The sequence below is a fragment of the Podarcis raffonei genome, chromosome 12 (genome assembly GCF_027172205.1).
Source record: "Podarcis raffonei isolate rPodRaf1 chromosome 12, rPodRaf1.pri, whole genome shotgun sequence".
Lineage (NCBI taxonomy): Eukaryota > Metazoa > Chordata > Lepidosauria > Squamata > Lacertidae > Podarcis > Podarcis raffonei.
This window is the reverse complement of record NC_070613.1, coordinates 60,019,301-60,034,059: the sequence shown is the minus strand read 5'-3', so window position 1 is coordinate 60,034,059 and position 14,759 is coordinate 60,019,301. Positions and strand designations below refer to the sequence as shown.

Genomic DNA, 14,759 nt, shown 5'->3' with positions numbered 1-14,759 from the left:
AAGTACTGGCTTGGCTGACAGTCAGCCTCTACCGCAAACCACTTTCCTTTTCCTGAAGCCCTCTGACATGTGCAAAATGGGCAGCGCGAAGAGGCAGAGATTTATTGCATTTGCAGTGGGATATGGATAAGGTAAGAACAGCAGCGGTGGTTCCTGTTATTTCTTATCTTCTCCAAACTGTGGTTGAAGTGAGAACTCAAGAGAGGAGCCTGTGAGCTGCTCTTGTCAGAGTGCCAGAAAAACAGCAGAAGGATGCTCTTTTTTAAAGAAAGGTTTTAGTAGAAAGATGGCTAACAGAGCAATCCAACCCTCCTTTGTATCGACTTTTTTTGGGGGGGGGGCATAGGTTGGATCAGGCAGGCCTTCTGGCATCCACTGGCATCTTGCCACCTGCAGAGTGCTTGCCATTCCGCCTGACAACAGACAGGCAGAAAGCTCCCCATGGCTGAGCTGGACTCCAGACTGGAAAGCACCCCCAACTTAGAATATAAACATTCTATATTAACGTTAGACCAGCTGACAAATGAAGAGGAGGAATTTTATACAAACAAAACCTAAACTACAGGAATTATGAAAAGAAGATGAGGGATTCAGCTTGACTAGAACTAAGTAACCCCTCGAACCTCTACCATGCAAAAACAATCCTATTACTTCTAATTCCATAAGCAGTTTCAAGATCTTGGCAGCAAGTACTGCAAGTGCACTTACTTTTTTCATGTATTCTGTAACTGGATTCTGTTGCAAAAATTCAGTGCTCTCTCTTGTGTAGAACCTCTCTGTGTCAGCAAGAAACTGAGACTCAAAAGACTCCTTATACACTGTCAGTGTAGGGCCCTTAGCAAAAGTATCATCTTCATTCAGACCTAGCTCCACTAGAAACATAGGGACAAAGCAAATAAATAAATCATACAGTTATTCTGCTGAATAGGAAAGGTTCTATGTTTGTACCTATGCCTAATGAACTGCAAAATTATCAATCCATTCAGAAAGATTCCATCAACTTTATCTAAGAATGCTGAAAGTGGGATGAAGAACCTGCACATAAAATTACAAGATTGCACGCTTCTGCAGTTCAAGCCAGTCTCACAGCATAGCATATCGCCATGGCTATAAATTCTAATAATTTTGTTTTGTTTGCAGAGGTGTTTTTTAAAAGTTCAAAATGGTAAATATTTTCTCTTTTAAATTCAAGCTGTTAGAACTGCAGACAAAACTATTATTTCAGTAACTGCAGCCCAAGAACATGGATTGTGAACCTTTTCTGGCCACGAAGCCACATCTTCATCTTGCCAGCTCCTGACACAGTGATGTCAGGGGATGCTTCTCTTTCTAGCCCCCAACACTGGGACTTCAAAGCAAACCACAGGGCTTTCAAATGCCCCCTTGTGCTTCTGTTTAAACCCCCACAAGGGTTTGAAGAAGAAATGCACAGGGAGTGTCTGAAAACTCAGAGTAAGGTGAGCTCCTACCAAACCCCCCCCCCATACTTCTCCTTCAAACTGCAGAAGGCTGGAGTGCTACATTTGATCCACAGACTGAAGTTCCCTATCTGTGACTTGGAGCAAAATCCCAACCAAGATTAAAAAGATTTACTCATAGATAGGAGCGCCCTAGGACAGCAGCCTTAAAGGAAACATTTAGACAAAGTAGTTTTCATTTGTGGCAGCTGCATCACAACATGTTTTTCCCCAAAACAACATTGTTTATTAGGCAAAAGTGGCTTCGTGAAAAGGCTTTTCACTGCCACATACCTTCATAGTGCTCAAGTCTCTTGCTTCTACATCTGAAGCCAGCTCTGTCTTCCACATCATAGTTGAAGGTGTCCACAAGCCTTAGCGCAGAAGTGCATAACTTTTGCTCCAATTCCTTCTTTCAGCACAATCCTAGCCACATCTACTCAGATGTACTACTGAATTCAGTGCTTACTCCCCAGTTGGTGGGGTTAGGATTGCAGACTTTTTCTTCCTTCAGTCTTCAATTCTCTATTGCTCTATTCCTACCTCTCTTCCCTGCTGTTTTATACTCTTCGATCGATCGTTGTGTGATTTACAGTGGTACCTTGGTTTACAAATTTAACTCAATTTACAAATGGAACACACTCAACAGGAAGCAAAACATGTTCTGCTTCCAAGGCAAAGTTCATAAACCAAAACACCTACTTCCGGGTTTGCAGCGTTCTTAATCCAAGTTGTTCTTAAACTAAGGTGTTCTTAAACCAAGGTACCACTGTACTGTGTTTAGCAAGCAGCCATTACACACATAAAAATAAGAAGAATACAGCTAACAATAGTGGTTTACATTTCTACTCCCTGACTTTTACACAAAAAATCATTTCCCATCCCCCCTTTAAGTTTTATTACACGAATCTGTAAAGTCTTGGCAAGAAATCTGAATGTTCTAAAGGATATATACCTCTCTATATCAGACAACAAAAAACAGGTCTTTGTAAGAGATGTTCTTCCCTTCTGCCATCTTAACAATGGGTGGATGTAATTGTTTCTAAGGGCATTATAAAAAGGGCATTCAATATAAGCAACATATAAAGCTTTCACTCTCCCAACTATTTACACACAGAGAGTAGGCAGGTATATTGAACTTCATGACGAAGCAGGCATTAGACCCAGATTGTGTCATACAGTTTGTTGTTGCAACGAAGTCTTAAAACACGAGGCTATGCAACTTAACTGATTAGCTGAAGCAGCTGAAGCAGCTGATATTCTGCTAACTCTACAACACACCAGGCATGGGGTGGGAAAAGGACTGCAAATAAGGGAGATTTCAAATTCGTCCACAGGGTTGCAAATAGTTGGGAGTTGTACAGGTCTGGCATGGAGAAGTTAGCAATAAAAAATATTTTACCATAAGACTGCACAACTCCACTGATCAGTCTTGTATTGATTGTTTCACCATTTCTTTCCTTTTCAATCAGCTTCAGCACAGCATTTGTTACCTTAAAAAAGGAAATAAAGTGAAGACAAACTAGTTATTTAAACCAATTACACAAAGCACCAATGCAAACATTTGAAAGCTTAGGGTCACCCAAAAAATCCTTATAGTTCAAAATCAAAGGTGAATATTAATTATTTTCATCTTAATTGTTTTCCTCTGGAGCATTTTTAGCTCTCTTGAATCATGTGTAACTATCCAGTCTTCAGAAGCATTCTGCCTCCAGGTAGATGGCACGTGACTCAAGTGGCTGCTGGGGAAGGACATCACCAAACACTGGCCTCCCATCAGCCATGCTTACGGGGCTTACTGGGAGATGGGGAAGGTCCAGTGTGGTGCAAGCACAGCAGTGGGGTCAATCTGGTCTCCCACCTCTACACCAACCTCTACTCCCCTGAGAACAGTGGTGGGGCTTCGGGGAGACCAGTTCCATGGCAATGCCCCCTTCCCAGGTTGACCCATTTCAGCCCTTTCATTCTTACAGCTTCCTATAGGGATATAAGGACTGAAAAGTAAAATGATTAAAAATGCATTTCCAAAGTATGCTGTTATCAGGAGCTATCAAGATGCCTCTGATATAAAACATATTTGTTTTGTTTTTGAAACATTATAGTTAGAACTATGAACTTATATAACATTACAGTGGTACCTCTAGTTAAGTACTTAATTCATTCCAGAGGTCCGTACTTAACATGAAACTGTTCTTAACCTGAAGCACCACTTTAGCTAATGGGGCCTCCTGCTGCTGCCACGCCGCCGGAGCACGATTTCTGTTCTCATCCTGAAGCAAAGTTCTTAACCTGAAGCACTATTTCTGGGTTAGCGGAGTCTTTAACTTGAAGCGTACGTAACCCGAGGTACCACTGTACTGTATGCTATTAATAACACAGAATACTTATGTACAATCAAATGTGATTAACTACTGTTTAAGGCAGCTATTAACTATATGCATAATGATAAACTACTTTTCAGCAGACCAATTTTTTTTTTAATTAAAGATTTAAATGAGAGCTGCGCAGCGCTCCCTCTTGTTGTTCTGGCTTCTGGGATAGCCCGCGAAGCCTCCACAGGGGAGCGGGATGAAGGCTCCCCGCTGCCCTGCGGAGGCTTTGCGTCGCTAAGGCAGAAGCTAGAACAGCGAGAGGGAGTGCTGCACAGCACTCCCTTTCACTGTTCTGGCTTCTGGGATAGCCTCGCAGGCTGCATTCGCTCCATAAAACGCACATGTATTTCCCCTTACTTTTTAGGAGGGGAAAAGTGCATCTTACAGAGCGAAAAATACAGTATGTCTTTTATGGGCAGGATACTGACTTATTTGACAGGTTGCAACTTTTACTTAAAGAATATGGATACATATTTATACTATTAGTCCTATAAATAATTCATTAGTCCTATAAATAATTAAGGCAAACCTTATAAGAAAATACAGGAATCACTGCAAATACATACCTGCTTATTTAATGGCCTGAACAAACAGTCCCTCCAGGTGACAAGGGCAAGCTAGGATTTAACAGAAGAAAATAGAAGTTTGTGGTCTACAGCACAAACACACTGTGCTTTTCAGAACTTTCTTCTTTCAACAAACATTTTCTAATGAACATTGTCTTTCAAGGGATTCCCAAGCCCTGTAAAACTGCATGGAGGCTGCCTGCTAAGTTGACTTACTGAGCAACACCTCTGAATCATAGAATCATAGAGTTGGAAGAGACCACAAGGGCCATCGAGTCCAACCCCCTGCCAAGCAGGAAACACCATCAGAGCACTCCTGACATATGGTTGTCAAGCCTTTGCTTAAAGACCTCCAAAGAAGGAGACTCCACCACACTCCTTGGCAGCAAATTCCACTGTAGAACAGCTCTTACTGTCAGGAAGTTCTTCCTAATGTTTAGGTGGAATCTTGTTTCTTGTAGTTTGGATCCATTGCTCCGTGTCCGCTTCTCTGGAGCAGCAGAAAACAACCTTTCTCCCTCCTCTATGTGACATCCTTTTATATATTTGAACATGGCAATCATATCACCCCTTAACCTCCTCTTCTCCAGGCTAAACATGCCCAGCTCCCTTAGCCGTTCCTCATAAGGCATCGTTTCCAGGCCTTTGACCATTTTGGTTGCCCTCCTCTGGACACGTTCCAGTTTGTCAGTGTCCTTCTTGAACTGTGGTGCCCAGAACTGGACACAGTACTCCAGGTGAGGTCTGACCAGAGCAGAATACAGTGGCACTATTACTTCCCTTGATCTAGATGCTATACTCCTATTGATGCAGCCCAGAATTGCATTGGCTTTTTTAGCTGCCGCGTCACACTGTTGGCTCATGTCTAGTTTGTGGTCAACCAAGACTCCTAGATCCTTTTCACATGTAGTGCTCTCAAGCCAGGTGTCACCCATCTTGTATTTGTGCCTCTCATTTTTTTTTGCCCAAGTGCAATACTTTACATTTCTCCCTGTTAAAATTCATCCTGTTTGTTTTGGCCCAGTTCTCTAATCTGTCAAGTTTGTTTTGAAGTGTGATCCTGTCCTCTGGGGTGTTAGCCACCCCTCCCAGTTTGGTGTCATCTGCAAATTTGATCAGGATGCCCTTGAGTCCATCATCCAAGTCGTTGATAAAGATGTTGAATAAGACCAGGCCCAAGACAGAACCCTGTGGCACCCCACTAGTCACTCTTCTCCAGGATGAAGAGGAACCATTGATGAGCACCCTTTGGGTTCGGTCAGTCAGCCAGTTACAAATCCACTGAATGGTAGCATAGTCAAGACTGCATTTTACCAGCTTCTTTACAAGAATATCATGGGGCACCTTGTCAAATGCCTTGCTGAAATCAAGGTAGGCTACATCCACTGCGTTCCCTTCATCTACCAGGCTTGTAATTCTGTCAAAAAACGAGATCAGGTTAGTCTGACATGACTTATTTTTCAGAAATCCATGCTGACTATTGGTGATCACAGCATTCCTTTCTAGGTGCTCACAGACTGTTTGCTTAATGATCTGCTCCAGAATCTTCCCTGGTATTGATGTCAGACTGACTGGGCGGTAATTATTTGGGTCCTCTCTTTTCCCCTTTTTGAAAATAGGGACAACATTTGCCCTCCTCCAGTCTGCCGGGACTTCGCCTGTTCTCCAGGAATTCTCAAAGATGACTGCCAGTGGTTCTGAAATCACATCTGCCAGTTCTCTTAATACTCTTGGATGCAGTTCATCTGGCCCTGGAGACTTGAATACATCTAGACTAGCCAAGTATTCTTGTACTATCTCCTTAGTTATTCTGGGCTGTGTTCCCTCTGCTGAATCCTTTGCTCCAAATTCTTCAGGTCGGGCATTGTTTTCTTTATCGGAGAAGACTGAGGCAAAGAAGGCATTGAGGAGTTCAGCCCTTTCTGTGTCCCCTGTTTGCATTTCACCATCTTCTCCTCTGAGTGACCCCACTGTTTCTTTGTTCTTCCTTTTGCTACGAACATACCCATAAAAGCCTTTTTTGTTGCTTTTAACCTCTCTAGCAAGCCTGAGTTCATTCTGTGCTTTAGCTTTTCTGACTTTGTGTCTACACGTGCTGGCTATTTGTTTGAATTCCTCTTTGGTGGTTTCCCCCCTTTTCCATTTTTTGTACACATCCTTTTTTAATCTTAACTCAGTTAAAAGTTCTTTAGATAGCCACCCTGGCTTCTTGAGGCACCTTCCATGTTTCCGTCTCATTGGTATCGCCTGAAGTTGTGCTTTTACTATCTCCCTCTTAACAAACTCCCAGCCATCATGAACTCCCTTTCCTTTTAGTATTACTGTCCATGGGAGCTCACCCAGCACTTCCCTAAGTTTTATGAAGTCGGCTTTCTTAAAGTCAAGAAATTGAGTCCTAGTATGCTTGGCTGCTCCTTTCCGCTGTATAGTAAACTTCAGAAGAGCATGATCACTCGCGCCTAATGATCCTTCCACTTCTACCCCTCTAATCAGGTCATCAACATTGGTTAGGACCAGATCTAAAATGGCTGTTCCTCTTGTTGCTTCTCCCACTTTCTGGACAATGAAGTTGTCTGCAAGGCCAGTGAGGAATCTGTTTGACCTTATGCTCTTGGCTGAGTTTGACATCCAACAAATATCCGGGTAATTGAAGTCCCCCATTACTACTATCTCCCTTCCTTTTGCATGCTTGGCCATCTGTTCCAGGAAGGCATCATCTATGTCCTCCGTTTGGCTTGGGGATCTATAGTAAACTCCCACAATGAGGTCACTGTTATTCTTCTCTCCCTTAATTTTGACCCAAATGCTCTCACTTTGGCTTTGAGGTTCTAAATCTTGGATCTCTTCACAGGTATACACATCCCTGACATATAACGCCACTCCTCCTCCTTTCTTGTCTTGTCTGTTTCTCTGAAATAGATTGTATCCCTCCATTATTACATTCCAATCGTGGGACTTATCCCACCAGGTTTCAGTGATTCCTATTATGTCATATTTAGTTTGCTGTACCAAGAGCTCAAGCTCATCTTGTTTATTTCCCATGCTTTGCGCATTAGTGCCTTAGGGCAAGACTGGACAGACTGCAGGCTTGCTGGAATGTGGGGTTTCTTTGTTTTTAATTAGAACCCGATGTTCTATCACCTACAATCAGGTGCAAAATAGTGAACTGCAGGAGAAGGAAAAGGGAATGAGCATAAGTTTGTAGTACAATTCTATGTATGCTTACTAAAATGTCCAGGAAATTGTTTTCAGTGAATTACACTTTCACAGAAAAAACCAATTGTGGTCTTTCCCTTAAGCTTTCTGTTTCTCCAGCCTAATTTCGGAGGCACTTCATGCACAAAACTTATGCCATAATGCATTTATTATTCTCTGAGAGAGTACAAGACTCTTTTACTGTCACATATCAGTGAATGGCCAAGATTCAGAAAGTCTGCAAATTACCCAGAGATTCAACAGCAGGTCCCGATGATGTTCAAATGCAGCCACTGAGAGATCCAGAAGACAAGGAACATAACTGCCCCTCTCACGCCAGTAGTGCATGTTCTATTTTATAGCAGAAGTATGACCCTCCAGGAGTTGCTGAACTCCAGCCCTATCAGTCCAAGCCAGAATGGCCAATGATCAGGGATGAGTCCAAAAACTTGTGGATTGCCACAGGCTAATGGCTCATGTTTCATAGCGGTAGAGCATTCATAATAAAAAAAACTTGCTATGAACATTTTGTGATGCCGCAGTAGAAACAAAGCTACACAAAGCTCTTGTGTCTACCCATTTAAAAACAAACAAGACATCCCACAAATACTTTTCCACTGAAAGTTACCACCTTCTAGGAATACTTACTGAATAGATTTCATATATTCCCTTGCGGCCTTCATCGCACTCACGGCGAACCCAGTGTCGATTGAGGTAGGCACAAATCCCATTCAGCACTTTGCTTGAAAACCTATAATCCTCCCACTGTTGAGTGTAGAATTTCAACACACTTTCATCCATCAAGTCTTCACCATCCTGAAAGAGAAATTGGGGGGGGGGGGGTGTAATGCCAGACACAAGCAGGACGTCTGTGATATGCCCGAGGTCAAAGTACAGCGGGAGCCTTAGCAATCCTTGATTGCTTCTCACAGTGATTTGGATCCCAAGGAGACACGTTTTCTAAGGCATGAGACCATGTCCATCTTTGCTTCCTGCAAAGTCATAGGCTTATAGAATTTCTTCAGTTTTCATCATTTTGGAAAACTGGTTACAGCTCTCCATCATCTCAGAAAGCCAGAGATGTTTCTGCAACTGTTGCCATATTATTTATGTACTTAAGCCCCACTCCCTGCGTTAAGCATTTCTTTTAACCCCAGAGGCCTTACTCCAAATTGACACTGGGAATGCAACCACTGGGCAAAAAGGTAGCACCAATTTTATGAGAAACAACAGACATCTTAATACTTCTGTACCTGAGCAGGACAACCATAGTTCAATTTAAATCATCTTTAGGAAAGTGCCTCTTTAATTCTATTCCAACTGGAATGACAAAAGCTTGCTGGGAACAGGTCTGTGAAGAACAGACAAGCATTTGAAAAAATGTTTGGTGGGATCAACCTATTTAATCCTTTTGCTGAATACTATGTTTCAGAGCAGTCTATGAACTAATGAGAGGCGCCAAGCACTGTAATTCAGAATCTGAGATTCCAGAGACTGGCAGGCCCAGAGCAGGTGTTATGCCAAACCATGATTGTTATGGGCCCAAGCAGCAGCAGAACAAGGCACCTGCTTTTAAAACCAATTGAGAGTTTCTCATTACATCCAAATTGGGGGAACTCTGAATAAGCTAAGGAAGCAAAAGCCTTCTTCTGGTATGCCGCACAGAGGACCTTACGGTCTGCTAACAACACCACCTTGAAGATCCCGGGCCCCAGGGAAATTAGACTGGCCTCGACTAGAGCCAGGGCCTTTTCAGCCGTGGCCCCAGCCTGGTGGAACGCTCTCCCACAAGAGACCAGGGCCCTGTGGGATTTGACATCTTTCTGCAGGGCCTGCAAGACAGAGCTAGGATGCAGTTTGACTTACTTTCCTTTGTATAAAACAAGCCCAAAGGAGGCCCCCAACCTGTTCACAGGTCCTTTTATGATCAGTGGAAACAGTTGGTCCTAGCAAGTATTAACCACTCTCAATTCCAACCTGATAATTGCCACCTGCCCAGATTTTAACTTGTCTGAATTACTTTTAAGATGTATTTTAATTAATTGATGTCTGTTTTTATGCATATTGTGTTGTTTTTATGTTAGCTGTTCTGAGCCCAGCCTCGGCTGGGGAGGGCAGGATACAAATAACATATTATTATTATTATTATTATTATTATTATTAATAATAATAATAATAATATTGCAGTTTATCTTCCTCATGGTCACATCTAAGAGTGAAGTGTACAAGGTCTACACTTCCAGTTGCCAGTGTTTGAAGTGCTAAAGTATGGCTCAATATTACATCCAAAAGGGCCACGGTATGAGGCAGAAACCCAAAGAAAATGGTGTACCAGAACTGGTTACTTCCAGGTTTCGGCGCTTTGCGCATGTGCAGAAGCGCCGAATTGCGACCCACGCATGCGCACACGCGGCGCTGCAGGTTGCGAACGTGCTTCCCGCACGGATCACGTTCGCAAACCGAGTGTCCACTGTACATGTATTTTAAAAGTGACAGCAAAATGCTCCACAGAAGTTTAAAGGCAACTTGTGCACTACCTTAAATCCTTAGCTTTTGAGCTGATACAATTACTGTCTTACCTTAAGAAGATTTGTCAAGTAATTCTTCAGAAATTCTTTAAGCCGCTTGTACAGCTCCAAGCCAACAAACTGAGCTCCTCCAGGTGTTTGGCCTTTTTTAGACTTAGAAGTCGGCACACCAGCCCCTCGTGCTTGATTAGACTGATGGACACTAGTACAGTAGTTATAAACATGACTGGTAGAATAGTTAAGGAATATGCAGTGTAGACTACATGCTATAATCAATTAACAAATGAGTGTGAAATTAATACTTTTAAATATTCAAAATGGTTCACCTACGTTATCTTTTAAATCTTGAAAATAGTCATATATAAAGGTAAGTCAGGACTATCCCTATATTCCAGAAGAGCTGAAGTAGGTTCAGGGCAGAGGTGGATGTCCCGATTCATACAACGGCGTACTTTTAGAAGGTTTCAGTATGGCAGACTTAGATTGGTTGGGGCATGTTTTCTAACAGCAAGAGAGCTATGGAAATAGGATGTATGGAAAACCTGCCTTACCTTCTTTTTTGGAGAAGGAAATAAAATGAACATCCGTTGAGGATAATTACTTTTGCTTTTAACTACAGCAATGATAAGTTACCTTCCAGTTCCGAATCACAAAGACAGTTCTCTACATACTATGGATTTGAACACAGTCTCAGCTTTGTTGACCAACTTTAATTTATCTTAGAAGAAACAATAAATTTACATGTACTGAGAAGAGTCAGTGAATACGTTTACCTAAATAGAAGCCAACAGAACTAACAGAAAACCCAAGGAAAGTAAAACATGGGACAGCAAAACAACACTGCTGAAGGTGGGGGAAAGAACTAGCTGTAACAGCCAATGCCATTTTTACTCTCAATTAAGAGAACATTATGTGTCCTCTTTGGATATAGGGTCCTAGTCATACAATACATTTACAACATATTTAAAGCACATGGCTTTCCCCAAAGAATCTTGGAAACTGCAGTTTACATCTGCCAGAACTACAGCTCCCATCACCCTTAACAAACCACAGCTCCCAGGATTCTACTGAGGCAGGTTACATTTTGTGTGTGTGTGAAGAAAGTAAAATACAAACTCTCTATCAAGGTTATATCTTTACTCTTAATCCACATAAAGGTAGGTAAAGCCCTCCCAGCTCCCCCCGGGCGCTTCCCCCTCTTCCCACAGCCTCCCACCATGGGAGATCCTCTATACCCTGCCTCTCATGTAGGGCTTTTCATCATCCATCCTTCACGGAACATATAGAGTTAATGAAAAAGAAAAATAATTACAGTGGTGCCCCGCAAGACGAATGCCTCGCAAGACGGAAAACCCGCTAGACGAAAGGGTTTTCCGTTTTGGAGGTGCTTCGCAAAACGAATTTCCTATGGGCTTGCTTCGCAAGACGAAAATGTCTTGCGAGTTCCTGCGGGTTTTTTCCCCTCCCCCCCTTTTCCCAAGCCGCTAAGCCGCTTATCAGCTGATCCGCTAAGCCGCTTAACAGCTGATCCGCTAAGCCGCTTAACAGCTGATCGCTAAGCCGCTTATCAGCTGATCCGCTAAGCCGCTAATAGCGCTAATCCACTAAGCCGCTAATGGGCTTGCTTCGCAAGACGAAAAAACCGCAAGACGAAGAGACTCGCGGAACGGATTATTTTCGTCTTGCGAGGCACCACTGTATAAAGAAATCAGAAGCACTTCCGATTCTCCATCTGTCAGTTTTGAGTTTGAAGATGATTCAAAATTTTCAAAACGCGCACTCCAAAATAACATCTAGCTGTGTTTCCAGATAATATCCAGCTGTTTCTCACTCTGCTAGTCAGTGTTCTCCTAATTTCAGCCCCAGACACCTCAAGATCATTCATTCCTTTTTCCACCCAAAAAGTCCAGAGAGGCTCTTCTTGTTATTATTAAATATCAAAGATAATTCTTTTCTGATCCAATAGGAGGAATTTCCTTCCACAGGTTCCAACAAATCTAAACAATATAATAGTCCGTAATTATTTACTTCTTGAGTCATCATTAAATTGTACCCAATTCCATGTATTCCAGCCCCATTTCCTGTTGGCCATTCTTCTCCATCTTAGATAATAAAAGTCACACACACCCCATTTTTTTCATTCAAAGAGTTTGGAGGCTTTTTCTTCTTCACTTCAGCTTGTACACAAGGCCCCCCCCCCTCAGCTCTGTCTCTACAATCTCATTCTTTCTTAGTGTCTCCGATTCCATTCATCTCTTCCAGCATCCCAACAGCATTCTGTGTCTGCTTCACTCCTGGAGAGTTTCAACGCCTGCTGTTACCCACCTTGCATTTGTCTTCTCAAGTTCAGGCAGACCTAGGTCAAGATCTTTTCCCACAGGTCCTGTGCGTTCTTTAACCCGCTGTTTCTCTGATGGAAGTGCATTTACCATTCTGCACATCTCTCGAGTTCTATCAGCTGTTCATCTAACATATGAAACCAACAATTGATGAAGCATTCATCAGTATCTTTGCCATACTGGGTGCTGTTCATCTCCCCCTTGGCAGTCTCTGCTTCTAGAAATTTGGGCCTGTCTCTTCAAGCCAGCATCCCATTCCCCAGCTTCACTTTTGCAATCAATACCACCCCAACCAGAGAATCACAGGTAATATAAAGATTTTATATCAATTTCTCATCTGTTATCATCTTTTGTAGTCACCAGTAACTAAAATAAGCCTTTGAGCCTGCTCCTTAGCCTGCTGATTAGTACTTTTTCACCCTCCAGCAGTCTGTTTGCTTTCTGCGTACCAATCAAGTGGCAGATAGAAAATCCAAGTTGTGCTTAATTCCAGTCTTGAAATAATCAAAAGAATGTGGTTTTGCTGACCTGGTGCCCTGAATTATGCCATGTGTGGGCCCAATGAAAGTTCCTCACTCAAGATGGTCTTCCATCCCTGAAAACCTCTTGTCTCTGGTGTGATGAAGTTGATCCCTGACCTCCCTTATTTCAAAATGGAGTTTAGTAACCAAGATTTATACCATGATTACTTTTAAATCACTGCATTAACTATTTGTACCAATGGGAGCACCAGCAGTCGTCATAGTCCGCCATCATTCCTCCACGTAAGCCCAGAGCCAATGAATGTTCAAGAGATGTGACCTAATTCAGGGGAAGGTGTCGCTGGAACTCAAAAATAGACTTTGTTTCTTCCAAACCCTACCCACACCACTATGGCAAAGGGCTTAAATATAAATGGAAACAGATGATCAGAGAAAGTTTCAATATACTTTCCCCCAAATATTTAATTCGCTCTTATGGAAAGACGCTGTAATTCTGACAACAGACTGTAGTCATTTGGCATGGAGGACAGGTGAACAAGTCTAAAAGACCCTTTGATCACACTGAACTAGTTCTGTACTTCAAAATCATCGCTATACAACAATCCCACTCTACTCAACAATCATTCCTACTGTAACCAACATTAAGCTAATTTTTGCCATGCCTGCCATGTGAACAAAACCACGGATTGGAGAATTAATATGTAAATAACCTGATAAGTGGTTTTCAGTTAGCCAGCTACCCAGTAAGGAAAATACAAAAAGATTAAGCATGTAGGAAATCACCTAGAAGCTGCATAAAAAGTAGCAAGCAAATCAGCCAATCCATTATAACTTTACATGCACCATTCACACAAAAGCTGCTCAAGGCATTTTCTATCTAAATGCTAACATGCTTAAGATAGAAACTGGAAAATGATAGCTGGGAAGTTGCTCCAAGACTGTCAGCTTCTCCCTATCTTCTAGTGTAACCATGTAAATAGAATGTACAAAATTTACTTCCAAGTAATCTATCAGAATACTGCTCTTATAAAACTTTCTATATTAAATATCCAAATCAATTACTTGTGCAACTGATGTTTACAGTCTTCTGCCATCTGTTCTGCCTCAGCTAATGTCACAAGGACTGATTTAAAAACAAAACAATCCTAGTATCACAAGGATAGATTCAAAACAACAGAACATGTAATCTATCTGCAGTGTAGCAACGAAGTACACTGCAGCTAAGTCAGAGATTCCAAGGAGTGCTATAAATGTTGATTTGTGCCAAAAAGCAGCACATATTGGAACTCCAACTCTGGTAAAAGATACCAATTATCCTAAATTTAACACTGTCCAATTACAAGCTAGATAGAACATTAGTAATATGTACCTGATAATCCTCTAAGGACAAAGTCCTATGCACATTATTTAGTCAGTGGAACTTGCATCTGAGTAAATATGCATAAAATCAGGCTGTCAAATACGAATTAAGTTTCAACAGATTTTGCCTGCTTATAATAAAAATCCTCAATATCTGCACAAAGAAGTTCGGATTTCAAATATGAATATCCTTTAAGTATTTGACAACTTCTTTTTATCTTTAATCAGCTTTGTTACTATTTGGAATTCTAGTAATAATATTGCAACACAAATAGGGAATTTCAATTCAATATTAAATTTTATTTTAAGGGGTTTTTTTATATTTAGATTGTAAAACTCCGTGAAGCATGGAGCTTTTGCTCTCTGGTAAACACCATTCCTTCTTACATAAAAGTAAAAATGGAGGCGGCTGGTGTAAAATATTTGGATTGCTTACTCACAAAGTTGTCATCAGAGCATTG

The 14,759-nt window shown here is 41.8% G+C and overlaps 1 protein-coding gene across 3 annotated transcripts in view; it reads right to left on the bottom strand.

Annotated features, from left to right (window-relative positions):
* CUL1 (cullin 1) overlaps positions 1-14,759 on the bottom strand; it is a 46,828-nt gene that overhangs the window by 18,419 nt on the left and 13,650 nt on the right. For all 3 annotated transcript variants that reach the window (XM_053359808.1, XM_053359809.1, XM_053359810.1), the window contains 5 exons: positions 10,170-10,344; positions 8,239-8,406; positions 4,396-4,446; positions 2,860-2,950; positions 709-872 (listed from right to left, as the gene is read on the bottom strand). In XM_053359808.1, coding sequence (XP_053215783.1) covers positions 709-872; positions 2,860-2,950; positions 4,396-4,446; positions 8,239-8,406; positions 10,170-10,344 — 649 coding nt within the window. The remainder of the gene's footprint in view (positions 1-708; positions 873-2,859; positions 2,951-4,395; positions 4,447-8,238; positions 8,407-10,169; positions 10,345-14,759) is intronic.